General features: G+C 39.2%; 1 protein-coding gene and 1 long non-coding RNA gene across 2 annotated transcripts; one reads left to right on the forward strand and one right to left on the reverse strand.

Annotated features, from left to right (window-relative positions):
- Positions 1-817: 817 nt before the first annotated feature.
- LOC128811736 (uncharacterized) lies at positions 818-10,948 on the reverse strand. The gene is made up of 3 exons (XR_008438449.1): positions 10,864-10,948; positions 10,367-10,477; positions 818-910 (listed from the first exon to the last, which is right to left on the reverse strand). It is a non-coding gene; the product is annotated as an uncharacterized LOC128811736 (long non-coding RNA).
- F3 (coagulation factor III, tissue factor) lies at positions 10,885-18,290 on the forward strand. Its single transcript, XM_053985573.1, has 6 exons — positions 10,885-11,077; positions 12,019-12,133; positions 14,169-14,353; positions 14,750-14,931; positions 15,043-15,202; positions 16,318-18,290. The coding sequence occupies exons 1-6, from the start codon at positions 10,972-10,974 to the stop codon at positions 16,464-16,466; spliced, it is 897 nt and encodes a 298-aa protein (XP_053841548.1). The 5' UTR covers positions 10,885-10,971; the 3' UTR covers positions 16,467-18,290.
- The last annotated feature ends 1,375 nt before the right edge of the window (positions 18,291-19,665 follow it).

The raw sequence follows: 19,665 nt of genomic DNA on the forward strand, positions 1-19,665 counted from the left end.
ATTTAAAGCAATATTGATGTGATATCCACTGAGCTGGCTATCAGAAGATAACATTACTGATGATCCCCTGACGCAGAGGTACTGGTCTTGAGAAGGAAACAAAACCCAGGTATGTCTGCTTTAAGCCTGCTAACATGGCAGATACTATTGCTGACAAATGCAGGTCTTACATCTAAATCTCATACACTTTGAACTTGATTTTCCTCTCCTTTCTATCATCAAATTAAATCCATAAAGCTCAAACTACTATACAGACAGTGTAAACAAGACTTTTAATAGAGTTGCACAACTACACAAACATTACAAATAAATGCATGTTAATTAGAACTAAATGATCTAAACGTTCCAGGTTCTACAGGTTCAGACTTGTTATGAACTACATACCATCAAATTATAAATCTAGGTTATAATTGAAAAATCTTCTGGCAACTTCTGTCAGATCTAGAGAGAATTAATGTTTTTTTACTAATGGAAGGTAGTTTTTGATCTGCCCCAGCAGTAAACAGTTTGCATTCAGCCAGCTGTGTAAAGTAAAAATTAGTAAAGGCTTGGGTCATTCATCTTCAAATCAAAGACACTTGAAAGAAAATAAAACAAAAAAAACCAAAAAAGGCCATTATACATTGCAGAATAATTCAAAGACAGACATATTTACAAAGTTGGAGTTGGGTCTCTCGGTATATCCAGTTCAAATATATTTTTTGCAATTAAAAAATGTTGTTAAGAGAAAATGAAACCTAAGAACAGAAAAATATTTTGACTGTGAAGCTGGATTTATGTTGAAAATTTTTGTAAGCCTGTGTAATTAAAACCTGTGTAATTTTCTTGGTCAAAGGACTTCTGTATAGTTCTCTGCATACTCCAGCCATATTGCTGTTACAGGTCAGTTCACTTATCTGGCACGAGTAAGCTATACAGAAAAAAAAAAAAAAACAAGTTAAAAACATATGTAATAAATATATATTTGGCATATTTTTTCCTGTAGTAATTACCCCTGTCTCTGAAAGCAAGTGCTTATAAAGCATTTCACCTGGGCCTACTCTTCTGAAGGATAAATAAAGAATACAAAAACAACATAATGTTAACAATATCTCCATTGCACTTAACAGTCTCTGTTACTTGCCCCTTTGCTACTGACAGAGATAGAACTGGGAAGGTTGGTGGAACAAACCTGAAAGGAGATGGAGAACCTAGCTGGGTGAAGGCAATTACAACCCACAACTAGTAGGGGAATTAGTTGCTGGGCAACAACTATGAAAAAGTGGAAAACATGCTGTATTTGTCAAATGATCAAGGCAAAATATGGAGCTGTTATGGACACCAACTAGAGTGACAGTTTAGCTTAAGAGCATTTCTAGCTGCAATTTTCCTTCTTAAAAACAGAGTGTTCCTTCAGAATTAAATTAGATGAAGTTATAAATGTAAGTTACAGGAGACAGTGACAGGGGAGGTAGCAAAAGAGACTAATAAAAGCTAGTCCCCTGCCTCCCTTTCTCAAAAGGGAGGCTACACTGCTGATTGCTGGCAAAATATACAAAGAGGCAGAACAAAACTTGCCTGTTTCTTTCCTGGCAGCAAGAAAATATGTTTCCCTGCATTCTTCTCTTAGTTGCTTTTGACTTTGAATTTCTCCTGTGTCATCAAGGCTTAGTCCAAAAAAGTGTCTGACCCCATTCTTCCTTTCAAGTAGCACATAAAAGCCTTTGTGAGTCTAGTATTTTTTGTTTCTCAGATTCCTTGTTCAAGTGAATCATTGAGCAATGCATTAGTCAATTCATGGGCAAAGCAGGCGTATTTATATTCTAAAAGTGTCTGAGTTCCAGTTCTTAGTGCTCCCACTCTTCTTTCCCAGAGAATGGAAGTCGCATAATCTTTATAGTAAAAAAAGCTTAGTAATTAGCACAATCAATGAAAGAAAATTCTCAGCGCATGGATTCAAAAACCTTGCTAAGAATCAAAACTGTTAGTTATGTATTTTGCACACCACTACACATGAATTCCCAATTAATTCATCCAGTCTTTTCAAACAAGTAACAAAAATAAACACTGAACTTTAAACAAGTTTGGGGTTTGGACAAGAATTTATGAAGTATTCAGAAATATTGAAGCCAGAAGAACAGAAGAATTGGATGCAATCTTTCAGATTCTGGTGACATAGCTTTGAATTCAAGACAAAGATAGCAAAGTCTGGATTTAAGCAGAATTGTGCAGTAAGAGTTTAAATACTATATTAAAAGAGTTTGGAAGCTGAAATTCAGCCAATTCTGGCCTCTAACGCTGGAATTCCACCTCCCCCACTAAATGTCTGTCTCTGCCTGGCAGTACTACATGTTTGAAAAGGTAACACCTCGAGTTCAAATTCCTCTTGAGATTTTAAAATTCCAAGGTGATACAATCTCAGCTGAAGCCTCTGCTGTTTGTCAAGAGGTGCCTATGTCAAGCCTGCTTCTCAGAATAAGAAGAGAGAGGGAGGGAAAGCATCCTGTGAAACATCTGAAAAACAAGCTCAAGGTTTTGTTTGCCTAGCCAGGCTTCAGGTTTAATTGAAATACTTTGAAGATCTTAAAGCTCCCACAAAGTTATTAACAAAATTAAGTAATATTTATGACTGAAATTGGGTAATCTAAATGATAATACAGGCTTCTTTTTCCTAAAGCATTTCAGGAAATTTATCAGGGCTGATCATGAAACAAAAAATGCAGGAAAATTGAAACACTAACAAGGACTGCACCAGTGGGTCCAAAGATTTTTTACTATTATTGGGGCTGCTAATTAATCAGTACACTGTTATCTGCCTTCAGTGTTTTGCAATATTGCACAATATTGTATCTGATAAAAGAAAAGATCAGCACAGGTACTACAGATTATTCACAAACAAGGGCAAAGCTACCTATATCTAGCTAAATCTTTGCAAATCTTTCTATATCTTTCAAAAACAAATGTGCTGCCTGCACAGGGAGTTGTGATTGAGTTGAGACCCAATGCGCACCCTGACGCTTATCTGCACAAAGACATCTTCTATGCAGAAACAATGCAAGTTGTGCAGTCAGTTTTTTCCCCTGCATCTAGGACTTGCACTAGAAAATGGGAACTACCTCCAACAAGATTAACTCCTGGACATGCAGGTATGTGATTCAGCACGAGGCACACTGCACTGTGTCTATATGCCTGAGTGAATGTACATATGCTTCTGCATTATTATGAGACTCAGCCTTGTTCTAGTTACTTCTCCCTTCTTGTGTCCCTCTGCCAAAAGACAAAGTGAAAACAATTGCACTGATTAACAGGGGAAGTATATCCCTGCTTTGCATACTTTTTGAACATTAGCATTATTGGTTTCCTGAGAAGTTAGAAAAGGAGACATACAAGTCTAGCAGTCCTATTTGTGTTTTGTAAATCATGTTCTACTAAAAAGAAAAGAAAAAGAATGAATGAAAGGCATAGCAAGGAGGAGCCTGAGTAAAAGCAGAGAATAGAAGACTGCTGAGAAGATCAGAAATTAATTTACGGCCAATTCTCCAACTGATTTAATTTTTTTTTCCCTAGGGACCTAAATGAACTCTTCAAGTTTACTGCAGCCCATGAAAGATTGTGGGGAAAAGCATGAATAATGCTAGAGGACAGGACTGTGTTTTGTAGGAAAGAATGAATGGACAACTTTAATCTAAAAAGAATTTTCATTTTTCTTATGTCTTATGCTACATTTTCCTATTTTAAAAGAGTATCATTCTGATTTTTGTCTAAATGCAAGTTAGCTTTGAGTTTATAAAACCCCTTAAAGTGCTAAAGTATGCAGCATTTGGAAAAGCAATAGTACTTCAGAGTTTGCACTAACCTGGGTACCTGGTAGAGTAGACCAGGAGACAAACTTCTTACTACTGCTTCACCAAAGCACCAAGGAGCCTAAGTTTGTAACTGGAATCTTACAGGAGGATGGCTTTGAATTTCTATATGTCTTAGATTGCAAAGAAGTATTTATTTGAAAAGTACTTTTCCTTCTGTTCTAACAACTGTTGTACCAATCAGATACCAACCACACTGTTTGGAACCAAATCTGGATGTTGGGGGAAGAGATACATAGTCCAAGATGTTCCTGTGGGTATCAGCAGGAGTCAGTGTGGTTTAGATAATGGAGACAGATACCAGGAAACAAAAACTGGGCTGATGTTATTTTGAAGTTAAATATCATGGGGAAAGAACAAGATAACTGGACTAAAATAAAATCAGTTTTTCAAACTTAAAATCCTAGACTACCTAGCTGTTAATAAAATAAGCTGAATGTGTACATTCTGATAATAATTGATCAGCGTTATTAATTTGTAGTTTTTCTTTGTTCTAAGGAAAACACTCAATGTAAGAACATATTTCCTCTATGTACTTAACATTCTTTTCAAATACAAAGCTCTAAGCACCGCTAATCCATCAGCTACATGTTCAAAGGCAGCAGTTTGGAATGCCAGCATTCAAGCTTTACAAGAGACCCTAAGTTGACTCCTAACACACCAAAATACAAAATATAATGACACTGTTGTTTTTAAATCTTTGAGACTTTCAGGGTTCAACATTCAGCTCTTTGCTACAAACCACACAGCTTTTCTAGCTAAATGCTGGTTACTGGATGTTTCTCCTCAGCCCTTTTTACTAACTCCTAAATTGATTCACAGAGTCACCAGAAGTGCAGTCTTTGCTGCCTGTGCCGCTGATACGGTGAAAGAATGCATTTGGTGCTGGCTGCTATGGGAGGATTGCTCCACACACAGGAATGTAATGCCTTAGCTAGCACCAGTTTATGCTGCAGTCATCTTGCCCTTAAACTGGCTGAGTTAAAATTGTTCTTGCAATCAAAGACAGAGAATGAGTATTGTCTGTAAAAAACAGTGTAGAGATATTTGAGAAAACTCCTTCAGACCTTGTTAAATCAGATCTAAGATATTTCTTTCCCTTTGTACTGGACAGATAGGAAACTGATTAGCAGCAGTAATACCCCTTTACATGTATTTTTTTGTCTGAGCTAAAATTTTAAGTTGCTTACACTGACTTATGATTTGAGTTGACAAGTAGCACAAAGTGGCAGAAAATATCTAGTAAGTGATATGGTCTCTGCCAGTATTTTGTCAACACTGGCACCAAAGGACAGCAAGAATCAAATCCCTCTTGATTTCACAGTAAAATGCTTCACATTTTACAGTGAAGTAAAATTCACTCTTTCTTGTAATGATAATGAGCTCAGCTAAAATCTTGCTGCATTAGCTTTTTATGTATTTTAATATTTGCTTTCTTCCTTGAAAATAAAATTTCAAGTCTGACACTGGGGGCACAAGTATACTGATTTCAGTAGATACTATGTCTTGTTTACATTGTTGTATAATTTTTTTTAAATGTCACTTCACAGAGATATTTAATTATTCAGTAAGCTGTGAGCAATTATGTCAAGTTAGATAATTCTTGTAGCATTTGGATAGTGTTCTATTGGTGTAGCAGGCCAATTATGTCCCATTATCAAATCCAGAATTATTCTCCAATAGCTAATCTGATCCATTTTTCAATTATCTTTAATCTACTGACTCCCACCACAGCAAAAAAGGCAGCATCAACAAAGTAATGTAATGTCAAAGAACAGAGATGCAGGATATTAAAGAAAGTCAATTTAATTTTGCTGGTTAGTACAGAACGGGGTTTTTGTTGCGTCAATTTTCTCCAAAAGAGAAAGCCATTTTACATGAAGATTAAACATTCCAATAGCAAAGTCAAATGGACTGCTGTTTACCTTTTCCTCTCTCACCGTTCCTAAGAATAGGTTTAATGACAGCCTAGAGACCACATTTGTTAAACTGAAGCTTTGTTTACTCTACCCATGGAATTGCCTAACCTTCAAGGTGTGCTCATACCAAATATTTTTAAAGAACACCGAATTTGACTAGCACTACCTTCACTGAGACGTTATATATGCCACATCTAATATTAAGTCCATATTTTTAACAATCTATAAGAAAGGGGAGTAAGTTTTACTAAACGTTATAAATAACTGTCTAGTAAAATGGATTTATTTCAGTCCTGAAATTTAAAGAGTCATGAGCTGAGACTGGATTCAATATGAAAAGAAAGGAGGCTACTCTTGCCTCTTTTAAAATAAGTTTCATTTATTTTTATTTAATATTTATGTTGCTTTTTTTTTTTTTTTTTTTTTTCAGTTTGGTCTGTTCCTCACAAACTCAGGCATGAGAAGAAAGCCTAAATAAATAAGGTCTGGTAGTTGCACTTGTGTCTAACAACACTTGGGAAAAATAAATCTTATGAGGGAGATGCATAGGAACTGCAAGATTAATTTATGTCATTTAGATATCACAGGGTAAGCTAAATAACCCAAGAGGATATTTCACAGTTGGGATGGAACACCTGGAATAAAGGGAAGATGGTGTCAAACAACAGATTCAATCTTGTAACACTTTGGTTTGGCTAAAGTAAAGCCTTTGGGCACAGAAGGAACCAACACAATTTAGTGTCTCTATCTCCATAGTTTCTGTTGTGCTCCAGCGACATTTATTACTACTTTTGTAATTACTTGTGCTCTAGCAGGAGAGCCTCACCAGTAAACACACACAGCTGTTCACAGCACTCAAGCAGCATCCTGGCACTCCTCACAGCACAGCTGTGCTATTGCTGTAGCCGCTCGCTTTCGGAAATCCTCCATGCACCAAATCAACCAAAGCGTGGTTTAAATTTTCATTTCCATGATCTTATTTACCCCAAGGCATTGCTAAAGATCAGAGAAATAAAATGCACCAAATACGTTGGTCAAATTCTTTATCATGAAATAGTGCTGCAAAACAAGATTTTGAAAAGGATAATAAACGCATCACACATCATTCTGTGAGTGAGAAACAGGAATTTGCAGCTAACACCAAAGCAACGTTGAGAGGAATTTTCAGAGTGGAAAAGGCTCAAAGCCTCACTCCCTGGGATGCCTGTCCTGCCTCCCAAGCAGGCATCATTTCCACACAGAGCCCATCCAGACCCAAAAACTCCTAGAAGATTTGTTCCTGAGCTAGTGTCTCTTTCTAACATATCCATATGATAAATGAGGAGATGTGTGTATGGCCAGTGTGGTAACAACACAAATTTTGAAAGCAGAATGTCAGAAAAACATACAAAATATTCACTTCAGGATTTCTACCATAACAACAAATTCATATTGTACCTGTGATTCTCCTGTAAGAAATATCTTTTGCTGATTTCAATTTTTCTATCAATTTTGTTTATTCATTACTTTTTTTTCAACAAGTGAAAGGAAGATTCACTAATGTCAGAACTGGATTTTAATTTTTAACTAGTTCTATCCCAGTGAAACTGTACTGTTTTCTATTAAGCTACATGTGATTTTATAAAATCACAAGGTAGCTTTAGAATCACAGAATAATTTATAATAGTTTAGATAATAAGAAAATCAGGAATTCACAAGGAATTCACTATATTGAGACTTTCATTGGTATAGAGATTTTCAGGCATAAACACAGCTACTTTTAGGAATAAAATTGATTCTTCACTCTATTACACTGGTCCAAAGGGACACTATACTAACTGAGTTTCTGTGCATCAAAAAGGGAACTTAGTAACTAATTTTGCAACATTATACAATTCCTCTTATTTACAAATATTTTTCTCAGTGATATTTGTGAGTTTGTGTATGCATTTATAACAGTATTTGATAAAGCAGGTCTGCAAGAGAAATGCTAAGATATTTATGGAAGCAGATACCAAATTACAGGTTGTTACCTAAACTTCTGGGGTTTCTAATGAAATATAATTCATTATATAATTACATTATTTACCCAATCATATGGGTCACTAAGACAAATTAAACAAAGATTTACATTTAAGATAAAATAAGGAGCAATTTTTCATTGGAAAAATAAGGAGCAATTTCATTGGAAAAAGTTCCCAGTGGTTTCAAATCCTGCTCACACAAGTAAATTTTACACTACTGGATATGATAATATTGCTGACTTTGATGTTAGCACGAAGTGATGAACATTTGATAGCACTACAAAATTTCAAAACATTAATAACTATTACAAAATTTTACTTACAGTCTTGCAAAACCACCAGCGTAAAGAAACCAATCTGTCACTGATGTCACCTGAGGCATTCCACTTCAATAATTATATATGACTGTACAGAAAACATGATGTGGCAATTTCTTTGCTAAGCAAAGAATTATTTGTAGCTCTCTCTAAGCAAACCAATTTAGAGACTTGGCAGGTCATACAGAAAAATAAATGCATGCACCTCTTTAAAAAAGAATGGAGTTTCACAGATTTAGTTTTGCTTTCCTCCTCACTTTTCCCATAAATTGGTTCCATAGCTTACATATCAAGGAAATAAAATCTGTAGAACCTGCTTGCATTCTGGCAAACCTTCCAAATGGGTAACAACCATGATTCCACCCAGTTCACCAGACTGAAGATGTCACAGAGTAGAAGAGGTCATCTAAACTAAATTGTGCAGCCAGGCTTGTGCTCTTGCATGTCTCCCACATATTCTAAACAGTCCAGCAAGATATTCTCCATCAATAGAAAGGTTCCATTTATTTCAACACTGAAATAGATTCATTTGACTTGCTTTAGGTGCCTATACTAGGCAAAGATGTACTTTACCTTAGGAATTAATTTTTTCTCAGCTGCTTGTAAATGAGCACAGGATGACTAAATGGGCTAGAGACATGTAGAGAGATGATGCCTACATTTTGGCATTCCACTCTGGGAGCCAAATACTTAGTTTCTAGACAAATTGCCAGAGCTCTACGTCAGCAGAAGGCTCGCCTGCATGTAGCAACGTATGTTTGAAAAAAGGCACAATTTTTCTGTGTTAAATGAGCTGTTGAAATACCATAAAGTGGGCAGGAAATGTGACCAGAATGTCACAGTGAAGTCACTGGCTGCTGAGCAGACTTCAGAGGCTTCAGCCCATGTCAAGCTGTGTGAGGTTCCTCTCCTCTCCCACGCTGGTTGGTGCCTGGAGCCAGGCAGGGATGAGCAGTTCTCATTCTGTGGTCAAATCTGCTCTTGGCCAAAGAAGAGAAAGAAGAGCAGAGGTGGCAGCAGCAGCTCCTCACCTCAGTGCTTCTCCCTTTTCCATCACGCCCTTGCCATGCCAACCTGATCAACTCTGGAAAACTGGTGTCCTCCTTCTCTCATGCTGCAGTAAGAAGAACATCTAAGAGCCTAGTGTTAGTCAACACTGAAATACCTTGCTGGAAACTGGAATAAAATAGCAATGGTCACACTGGTTAGTCTGGACAAGGTCTGGTTGGTTCCCCACCTCTCTCAAGTGTGGGAGCTCTTGACAGAAGAGATAAGAATAAGAAGGAATGGGCAGGAGAAGGGGACCCCAAGATTTCCCGCATAAAAACTGGAAAAAACTGCAGAACCACTTTCCATCTTTTGTGACTGAACTACAGGAAATTAAGTGGAATTAAAGCCTAAAGGTGATTTTAAAGTTTTATATAAGCATCTCTTTCTTTAAACATGTACGTTTTGTTTCTCTTTTTAAAGTCCTTTGAAAATCAACTGTGATCTTATAAGGTCACCATCTCGAAAAGCTAGACACACAAGATCCGTATTCTACACCAAGTTAAAAGCAGGCAATATTTTTGGCATACAGCTACATACAGATAGTGCTGAAATTTTATCAAAAACAAAGCAGGAAAATGAGAAGGTGTATGGCTGGATTTTAACAAAGACATGCCAACAACTTAAAAATCAAGGGTTTAGGTGCGCCTTAGAATTATATGAATTCTGATGCAGACTCTTGTTGAATGGATACTGCGATTTGTTCCATATGCATTTATTTTGCATTATGAGAGAGAGCTGGTTGCTTGCAGACAAGTATGTGTCAGTCATGAAAATTAAAGGTAATTAAATATTCAACTTCTCCATTAGTCTTCTTCTCTTACCTACATGTTCCACGTACCTTGTACCAAGTCAGCATCAAAATAAAAAGAAGAGTCAGTCTACGACTGTAAATGCATATGTCCCCCTGCATTATGACACAGGTTCTACCGCAAGGTCTGTTTCCCACCTTCCAGCGGCAGAGTGCTGAGCTCCCGCGAGCACAGCTCCCTCTAGAGCTTGAGCATTTCACAGAGCCACTACCCCCGCCTGGGTAAAGGCCGCAGGGGACACCGCCACGGCCCCGCACAGCCCAGGAACCTGAGCCTCAGCAAAGGCTGAGATTCGGAACACCTTCTGTCAGAAACAGATTCCCTGCTTCTCTGCAAATGGCATACCTTTCCAATGTGACCTTACAGGAAAAGGGTTAACAGCCCCTGGCTTATAGGAGAGGTGAGGTACTAAGCCCTGAAATTTACCTGAAAATTACTGTCTAGTGTGACCGATGAGCCTTGACAGGGTCCGCTACGCGCGGTGTGAGGGGATAGAAGATGTGATCTAGCTGAGCATTGTTTCCAATGGCCTGTGTGCTGAGGGAAGGACGCATATTTAGCCTTTCAGAATGTACAGGACCAAAGACGCAACATCACTTCTGCATGACCAGCTACCCCACAGAGCAGTGACTTCCGAGCTGGGGTGTCCCTCGACAGCCAGCTAAAGGTTTGCAGAGGATGAAGCTGGCTATTCAGTGGTGTCCAGTTTCACCAGTATTCCAAGAAGAGAAGGCAGGGTTGTACAAGGGCCTGATGACACCAAACAGGCAGAGGGACACGGACCGCAGGCATGTCCAGGTGTGCCCTCACGTCCAGCTCGACCTGCGCCGGAGGATGCGGTGGCGGGGCTGGAGCCCGCGGGCCACGTCCGTTCCTCAGCGCCCCTCCCCTCCCTTTCCTCGAAGATCCCGCACAGCACTTACTCAACCCGGCGGTGCCCGAGCGCTTCCGCCGCGCTCCGTCCCCTCGCCCCCGCTGGGCGGCCCCGGGGCGAGGCCTCGGTCCCGCCTCTGCTCTGCCCTGCTCCATATATGCCGGCGGCCGCCCTCCGCAGCTCGCAAACCGCGTCCGGGATGCTGCGCGCCGCCCCGCCACAGGCGCTGCTGCTCAGCGCGCTGCTGTGGCACCTGGCCGCCGGTGAGTGACGGCCCGCGGGACGGGCGGACGGGGCGGGATGGGAGGGATCGTTCCCTCGGAGCCCCGGGACGGGGTGTCCCTGAGGGAGTCCGAGGAGAGCCGCCCCGCGCTGGCAGGAGGGGAACAGCGACACTGGCCCTCGCGCTCCGGGCCGACCCTGCACCAGCGCTCCGCCGCCCGGGCTGCCGAGGGCTGCTCGCCACCGCGGGCTCCTCACTGGCCGCGGCCTTGCTGGGAGCGGGGATGGCCTAGGGGGTGGGCAGTTACAGTGAAGTCGCAAGATTTCCTCCCGTTGTTCCCAGCTCCCAGCTTGTCGAAGAGGTAGAGGAGGTAAACGGTGAGGGGTTCACTTCCAGCGTTGTGAGTGGTTTTCCCATCCGGCTTCGTCCTAGGCAATTCCCCGAAGCAGCTGTGGCTGGCCAAAAATGTGCTTGAGGGCGACACGAACTCATCGCGGGGTGGCCTCTCTCAGATACTGTAGGTGTGTGGGGTAACCAGAGATTTATAAAGATTTATCTTTCCAAAATATGTAAATGGGAATCCAGGAGCTAACGCTTTCTGCAGCAGATACAACTAGGGATGATTCTGAACTATGCCTCATTTGTTCAGTGCTTGAACATTCTCGTGCATGTTCAAGCTTTTATACCTTCTGCAGAAGTCTTGGATCAAAAAGGGAGGATTAAACAGAACTCCAAATTAACTCATCAATTTCAGAGTTACAAGACAGAAAATAATTGTTTTCTTATTCTTCACTTCTGCCAGGACGCATTCCTTTAGTAACATAAGCAGTCCTTTCTTAAGGGCAGGACTGAGCCTTTTTCCCCAAGAAAACGTTTCCAAGTTGCAATTAATGGCAACTGCTTCATGTAACTGAACAATGACTGCAGGGAAACAGGAATTATATATAACATAACTGATGGCACTCTTTTCTGTATTTAAAGGCTATGAAGACCTACCAACAGCAGTCAATATAACTTGGTCTTCAATCAATTTTAAAACTATACTACAGTGGCAACCAAAACCATCAGGCTACCTCTATACTGTAGAAATACATGGGTAAGTAGATAATACCGTGATATGTTCATTAATGGCAATTGAAGAAAATGAAAAGAGCGTGTTTGAATATTTCTGAAAGTGAATGTAACAGGAAAAGTGCCCAAATGGTAGGATTTAGGAAAACTGCCAACTCAGGTGTTAATACTTTTTAGTGTCCAACTATAAAAATATCAGGTTTAGACTTCTGGTTTTGCCCACTTCAGAAATGGAGAGATGAGCTTTACATCAGTATTTCAGTTCTGCTGCTCGAGAGAGCCAGCCAGGATACTTTGAAGGAGTTAATTTGACGTACCACGTATTAGACAGAACTTTACCTTTTTATGTCTTTCAAGGTGTCTGGACTTGTGTCTTCAGTGTTGGGAAGTGTCTAATAAATGAGTCTGCATTTTATTCTAATCAGTGAATCACAGTAATTAATAATTTTGTCTTGCTGGGTAATACTAAAAATTACCTTTGTTCATCTACCTCTGTCAAGATATCATGTTTTATGTAAGCTGTAAAATATTGTGGACATAAAATGTAGCCAGCTTATATGAAGTGCCTAATGCCTCTTTCAGAACTGCACAAAACTTTCTATGAAGTTCAGTAATAAATCTGTGCTGGTTTTAGCTCCCATTTTAATACATAGAGCATTATTAATCGTGCCCTAAAGGGAAAACATATTATCCAACTTCCTACATATTAATGAAAAAGTGGTACTGTAGTATCTACTGTCTCTAAAAGTGGCATAAAAATGAGTGTTCTCTCATGACTAACAAGTGAAATACCAGTGTAATGGCTTAATGTGCTTTTTCATTCTTTAAGAGTGATTAGATTAATGGGCTTAAAAACACATGCTTAGCAGAACGAGTTTTATGAAATTTTTGAATCTGGAGTTTCTTTCCAGACATTTTGCTTGCAAAAAATTGAAATCTGTTTGCCCAAGATTCAGTATAGAATCAGGTGTAGTTCTGCAGCAGAGGCGCCTCTTTTGACTGAAGTTGCTGTTATGGAGGAAGTGGGATTAAATGTTTGCTTTCTTGTGGATATATATTTACAGAGTACATTTGTTTCATCAAAAAGGTCAAACCTCTATCCCTTTTCAGTGCATTTCTTGTCACACTGTCCCTAACTGATCTGTGACAAAAGAAATCTGATGAAGTGAGAAGGCAGTTCAGCTGACTCTAAAAAATGAAACTTGATCTACTTTGCGAAAAACCTCTTTGTTAATATTCAAACAGTCAGCACTCGCTCTTCTGGCTGAGATCACACAATTTTTGTTCTCCTTAATTCACCAGCAAAAAGAGGGAATAGAATTGAAGGAGTAATATCTAATCTGTTTTTTCGTTTCTTCTTGTGAGGAAATAAAATGAGAAATTAACACTTTTTTCATAGTCTCATTGCTATTTTGCAAGTAAATGGATCTGCTTTCTATCATTTAAAAGTCAAGAGAAGTGCATGGGTCATGCTTTTTGTCCATGTTTTTAAATTGTAATTCTGCATTGAAATTTGCTGCTACTGTTTGGTTCTTAGTGACGTTTGCATAGATGCAAAACCAAATTACATCTACATGGAAACAGTGTTGTCACATTAAACAATCAGTGTCAATAAAGCTTCCTATAACAACTGGTATTTCTTAAGGCAATAGTTTTCAAATGCATCAAGGATTACACCTTCAAAGTGATTTATGCATCTTATATATTTTTAAATACATTCTGCAACTGCAGAAAAATGCAAAATCAGAACTAGTTATGGTTTCGATTCAATTCATATAGAAGACTGATTTTTTAATACATATATATGTCCTATAGCACATTTCTGTAATTAATATCAATCATACTTGATTTACTTAATTCTGCTTTGAATTGTAAAATATAACTGTACAGGATAGTGGCTTTTGAGGTTTTCTCTTCTCCTTTTAGCCTGCAAGGCTATTCTACTGGATGAGGGAAATCTATACAGTTTGAGGGGAAAAAACGTTTTTTAACATATCTAAATATATAATACATATATGTCTGGTTTAAGGGTGTTGACACTTCTTTCTTCTTCTTTTCAGACAGACATCTGACATGAAGAGAAAATGCATACTGATATCAGAAACAGAGTGTGATGTTACTGATGTGCTCAGGAATGTAAAGGAGACCTATACAGCACACATACTGTCTGTAAAGCCTGCGGGGATGGATAACTTTGAAGAGCCACCTTTTGCAGTCTCTGAAAAATTTACACCTTATACCCAGAGTAAGTAGGATTTCCAATTAAATCTTACTATAAGTTTATTTTCAAGATTACTTCTGTTGATTTAAACAAGGTTTAGATTGAGCTTAAAGGTTTTTTCTATAGATTCCTACAGTAACCCTACTGATATCGGAAAAGAAGATATTCAGGCATAAAGCTTTCCCTGTTGTAGGGGAAGGTGAAAGATTTTGGTTACTGTTTCTTTCTCACTGCACTGAGTACACCATTTAGTTAATATTATGTACTGGTGAAGATACTTGTTTACAATCTAGGCCTTGACTCGCTTTGTAAACTTGTAATAGATTTGAGGAGGGAAGGTAATGGAGGGCAGAAGGAAAGAAGAGCATGTCCTATATAAATGATGATGTCAGTTTTTTAATTCTAAAAATCTTTGTTTAGCTGTTATTGGAAAACCAGAGATAAAGGATTATTCACAAAAAGGTTCCAAACTGAATGTCGTGTTCAAAGATCCACTTACACCATATATGTTTTCTAATGGAAGCTTTCTGAGTATTCAAGATATTTTCCAGCATGACCTGGAATACAAACTCTATTACTGGAAAGATCAAAGTTCTGGAAAGGTAAGGTTTAACTCTAGTGTTTGTTCTGTAATAATTGTTATATTCTGTATAGTTACACAATTTCTGTGTTACATTCAAAGTTGACACTTGAAATATTTTTTTCCTTTACAGAAAGATGTGACAACAAAAAGCCATAATTTTGAAGTAAGCGTTGACAGTGGAAAGAATTATTGCTTCTATGTCCAGGGAATCATTCCCTCTCGCAGAGAAAATCGTAATGGCCAAGAAAGCGTGGTGCTCTGTACCAGTGTAGGAAGGAATATCTTAGATGGTAAGTATCAAGTGAGATTTGTCACTCAGTCTTTAATATTCTAACAAAAAAAACCCCACATCTTTAAATTCTGGTGCCTGCAATGAAATAAACTGTTTACTGTGTAAGTTAGAATACACAGTTAGAACATGGATACTCATGGGAAGAGCTCACTTTAAGTAGGAGTCCACCATCTTTAGTTAGTTGGAGCTGGTTTTAGGGTTTTGCCCAGCTGTTTTGGTGAAATTGTCTGAGTTGATGACTGGTGTCTGAGTTTCCAGACCTCATCACTAGCCTTCAGCTACATTTTTGTTTCCAGTTGTTTTCCTTGGATCCTTCAAATAGCAGGTGCCATAATAAGTTCTTGAAGGATTAGCTCTAAAACATAGAAGTGCTGTAAACCTGCATATCCATTTACTTGTAGTATGAACTGACCTTTAGTTATTCCAAAAGCTAAGATGATGAGAATAAGACTTTCTTTCCTGTTCCAAGGTCAGAGTTTGGCAATTAGACTTCTTTACTGGTAAATAATTTAGCAAGTGTAGGTGAATCAGCCAGCCATTTCAGATTAGCCATTTGGATATCACTTTCTTCAATATACAGTCATCAACATTACTTAAATAATATCACATTGCTGTACTGTATCTTTCTTCTCCCCGGGTAAGAATATTTGCACTCTAGAAAAACTCTTCTAAAATAGCAAATGATCTCAAATTAGCTTTCTTATACAGAGAATTTACCATAAAAGTGACAAATTGCAATTTCATTAAAATTTAAATGGAAAAATCTTCTTGGTGTTTTCTAGCTTGTAACCTAGAATAGATTTTCACTTGGACAGAAATAATGTACGGGCAGAGGGAATGGTTTGACTTATTCTTACAGTATTAGCATGGTACTTTAGTGCACTAAATAAACTAGATTAAAACCTAGAGTGAATCAGATGAAATAAAGCTTTACTTCAGTTTAACAAATTCATGTTAAAATGTATTCAATTCACACTGAAGTGGTGACTCCACTTCTGTGAGACTAACATGTAGAAAGCATTTTTTCATTCAGTGGAATGAGTGCTAAGAGTTTGTAGCACTGTGGCATTGTGGGTTCTGGTAACTGAATCTTGGATTTTTTTTCCCCTACAGAATACGGAACAGAAGTCTTTATCATCCTAGCAGTGATAGCAGTTGTAGTCATCACTCTTGCCATTGTCCTTCCAGTGGTTCTGTGTAAACGCAAGAAAGCAAAGAAAGCAAGAGCTGTGAGAGAAAAGGAGCTGCTTAATGGTGTCTAAGGAAAAAGTATTGCAGACACTACTAGCAGAGCCAAAGCAGAAAAAAACCCAACAACAAAAAAAAAACCTAGATTGGTAATTGACTGGAGCCTTTTAGGCTCTCTGGAACAGGAATTCTGAAACCCAAACTTTATGTGGATTAAAAGATCCACTAGACAGTACAGACAGAAATTCCAGATATAAGGAAGCCCTGTGTCATTAGTGGCCAGAGGCTTGAAGAGCATTCTGGTGATCTGTTACAGTCACAGAATGTGCTGAGTTGGAAGGGACCCATCAGGATCATCGAGTCCAACTCCTGGCCTTGCATGGGACCCCTCCACAAGTCACACCCTGTGCCTGACAGTGCTGTCAAACAGCTCCTTGACCTCTGCCAGGCTGCTGCGTGACCACTTCCCTGGGGAGCCTGTTCCAGTGCCCAAACATCCTCTGGGTGAAAATCTTTCCCTGATACCCAACCAAAACCTTCCCTGACTCAGCTTCATGCTGGTTTTTTGAGTCCTGTCACTGGTCATGAGAGTGAAGAGGTTGGCATTGCCCCTCTGCTTCCTTTGGCGAGGTTGTTGAAGTGTCTTCCCTCAGTCTCCTTTTCTCCAGGCTGAACAGACCAAGTGACCTCAGCCACTCCTCATACAGTTTCCTTTCTGGAGCCTTCACCATCCTTGTTGCCCTCCTTTGGACCCTCTCTAAGAGCTCAATGTCTTTTTTCTATTGTGGCACCCAGAACTGCCCCCAGCACTTGAGGTGAGGCCACCCCAGCTCAGAGCAGAGTGGGACTATCCCCTCCCTTGCCTGGCTGGCCATGCTGTCCCCAATGTCCCCAGGACAGGGACGTCCCTCCTGCCAGGCCACTGCTGGCTCATGTTCAACTTTCCCTTGACCAGGTCCCCCAGGCCCCTTTCTGTGGCCCTTTCTGCTGTCCAGCCTCTCATTCCCCAGTCTGTCTGTACATCCAGGGTTGCCCCATCCCAGGTGCTGAGCCCAGCACTTTCCCTTGTAGAACTTCCTATGGCTGGTGATTGCTCGTCTCTAAATTGCCAAGGTCTCTTTGCAGAGATATTTTTCCTAGACTGTTCCCAAGCCCCTTCTATTGTCCTGTCAAACATGATTCTGAACTAGAGGTACTTTTAATTTGATCAGTACGGCCTTATTGAGCCAGAAGATTTACGGTACTTGTGAGAGGAAAAAAACACTACTTTTGAAAAATAGGTGTCCTTTACCTAACTAAAAGGAATATTTTTCTGTTTCTATGAAACAAACCCTGTATTTATCTGCCTTTTAACAATATTAACTGATGAAATAATCTGTTAGTTCAGATGTGACAAAATTGCTACTATTATTTCTGCACTTCTTGGATAAAGTTAACTTGGTCTGTTTATCTTTGGATGTAGACAAAGGTAAACAAACTGAAACAACTGCACTGGCAACTTGTAAGAAACACTATTGAAGCAGGTACTTGCTATTTATCTGGAAAGTATATCCAGTTACACTACACCTAGAGTTATATAGACAGAGGAGTCTGATAGTTCCAACTAAGTGTTAGAACAAATACTTTGCAGGCTTTGAGTCAGCAGTAACTCACTTCAGCAAGCACTGAATAGGTAGCAGTATTTACTGCATTTTGAACATCATTTTTAATTAACAGTTGAAGAATGTTTTCTGTCGTGTAGATTCAAATCATCTTGGTGATGGGATTTGGAGATACCTGTTGCTTTGACTTTTAGTATTTATTTTATAAATGAGAATCTAATTTTTATACTGGTGTTATCTCTATTTATGATGGTAATTTATACTTTTCTAGTGAAATAAAGGTGACTGGAAACATAAGTTTTTCTTTTCCTTTTCAAAACAACGTACAGTATTCATTCCAGAACTAAATTAAATACACATTTAGGAAACTTATTTTGAGACAGCAGTGTAGGCAAGCTGCCACAATCTAACAAGTGTATAAAGCAGATTACCAGGACACCTGCAAGGATAAAACTAGGAGAAGTCACAGTTCACAAATTGGAGGTTTTGAAGAGTCCTGAGTCACATTTCTGCTGTCCACTTACATGAGCAATTAGTCAGGATTTGCATTCACAGCTTCTCCTTCCATTCCCACACTGCTGCTCCTACTTGTGCTTGTACTGCTGATGCTCATTCAAAGCATTATGGGGCCTGCCCCAGAGATGAGAAGTGCTAATGGTGGTGGTCAGCATACACAAACACTAAAACTCAAGAGAACAGAAAAAAATCATCTTGTAGTTGGAACTAATTGGCTATGGATCTCAATATTTAATACATGTCTTAAAAGAAGATACTCGTATTCATGGGAAGGAATACCTTACAAAATTAATATCCCAATCTAACAATTTGTACAGAATTGTGTTTTTATTTTTCATCCCTGCTGTGCTATAGCTACCATCTGTGTATGGGTTAAAACTCCTGGGAATGTGTAAGTGTGGTTTATAGGGGGTTTTCTTGGGTCTTTAATTCCTCTTTTTACAGAGGGAAGAAATACACCAGAATTCCCCCCCCAAAACCCTTTTTACTTCATGTTGAGCAATAAATGCTTAATACATTTTCTGCTGATGCAAAAGCCTTGTATGGAGAAGGAATCTTACAACAGCAATCAAAAACATGAGAGCTCGTGGGAGTCAATTTGAAAACATTCCAAAGCTGTCATCATTATTTCCCTTCCCCGAGGCACTCTGCTTCCTCAGCTTCATTCAGTGCCAGACTCACAAAAAGGAAGAGCTAATAGGAAAAGGAAAGCCTCTAATTACAGCATAGCATTTATTAAATTAGACCATGCAGTTGCTTGTCATAAACTACACAGAATGATGCTATGGATCATACTTCATTACTTAGAGATTCTGGGTTTGTTCTGAATATGGGGAGAGGGAAGGAGGGGAGAAGAGACATGCACGGAAATGCAAACAAGTGCCTTAAATGGCAAAAGAGAGACCCCTGACTGCAGGAGCTCTGGAAGCCTGAAGCACTTCTGTTTCCTAGCTGCAGTATGTTATCATCCAGCAATGCTGAGTAACCAGAGTCACAGGGCTCACAGATCCTATTTCAAATAGGGTGTTTTCTGTTTGTGGAGACAGTTGAGAAAGGGGCTTCTTAATTGCAAACTTCTGTAAGTTCTATCCCTTGGGCTGAACCCACGCAAAATGTTTTATGCAGAGACTTTCTCAGAGAATTGGGCTGAGTAGAA

Source organism: Vidua macroura, chromosome 9 (assembly GCF_024509145.1).
Source record: "Vidua macroura isolate BioBank_ID:100142 chromosome 9, ASM2450914v1, whole genome shotgun sequence".
Taxonomy (NCBI): domain Eukaryota; kingdom Metazoa; phylum Chordata; class Aves; order Passeriformes; family Viduidae; genus Vidua; species Vidua macroura.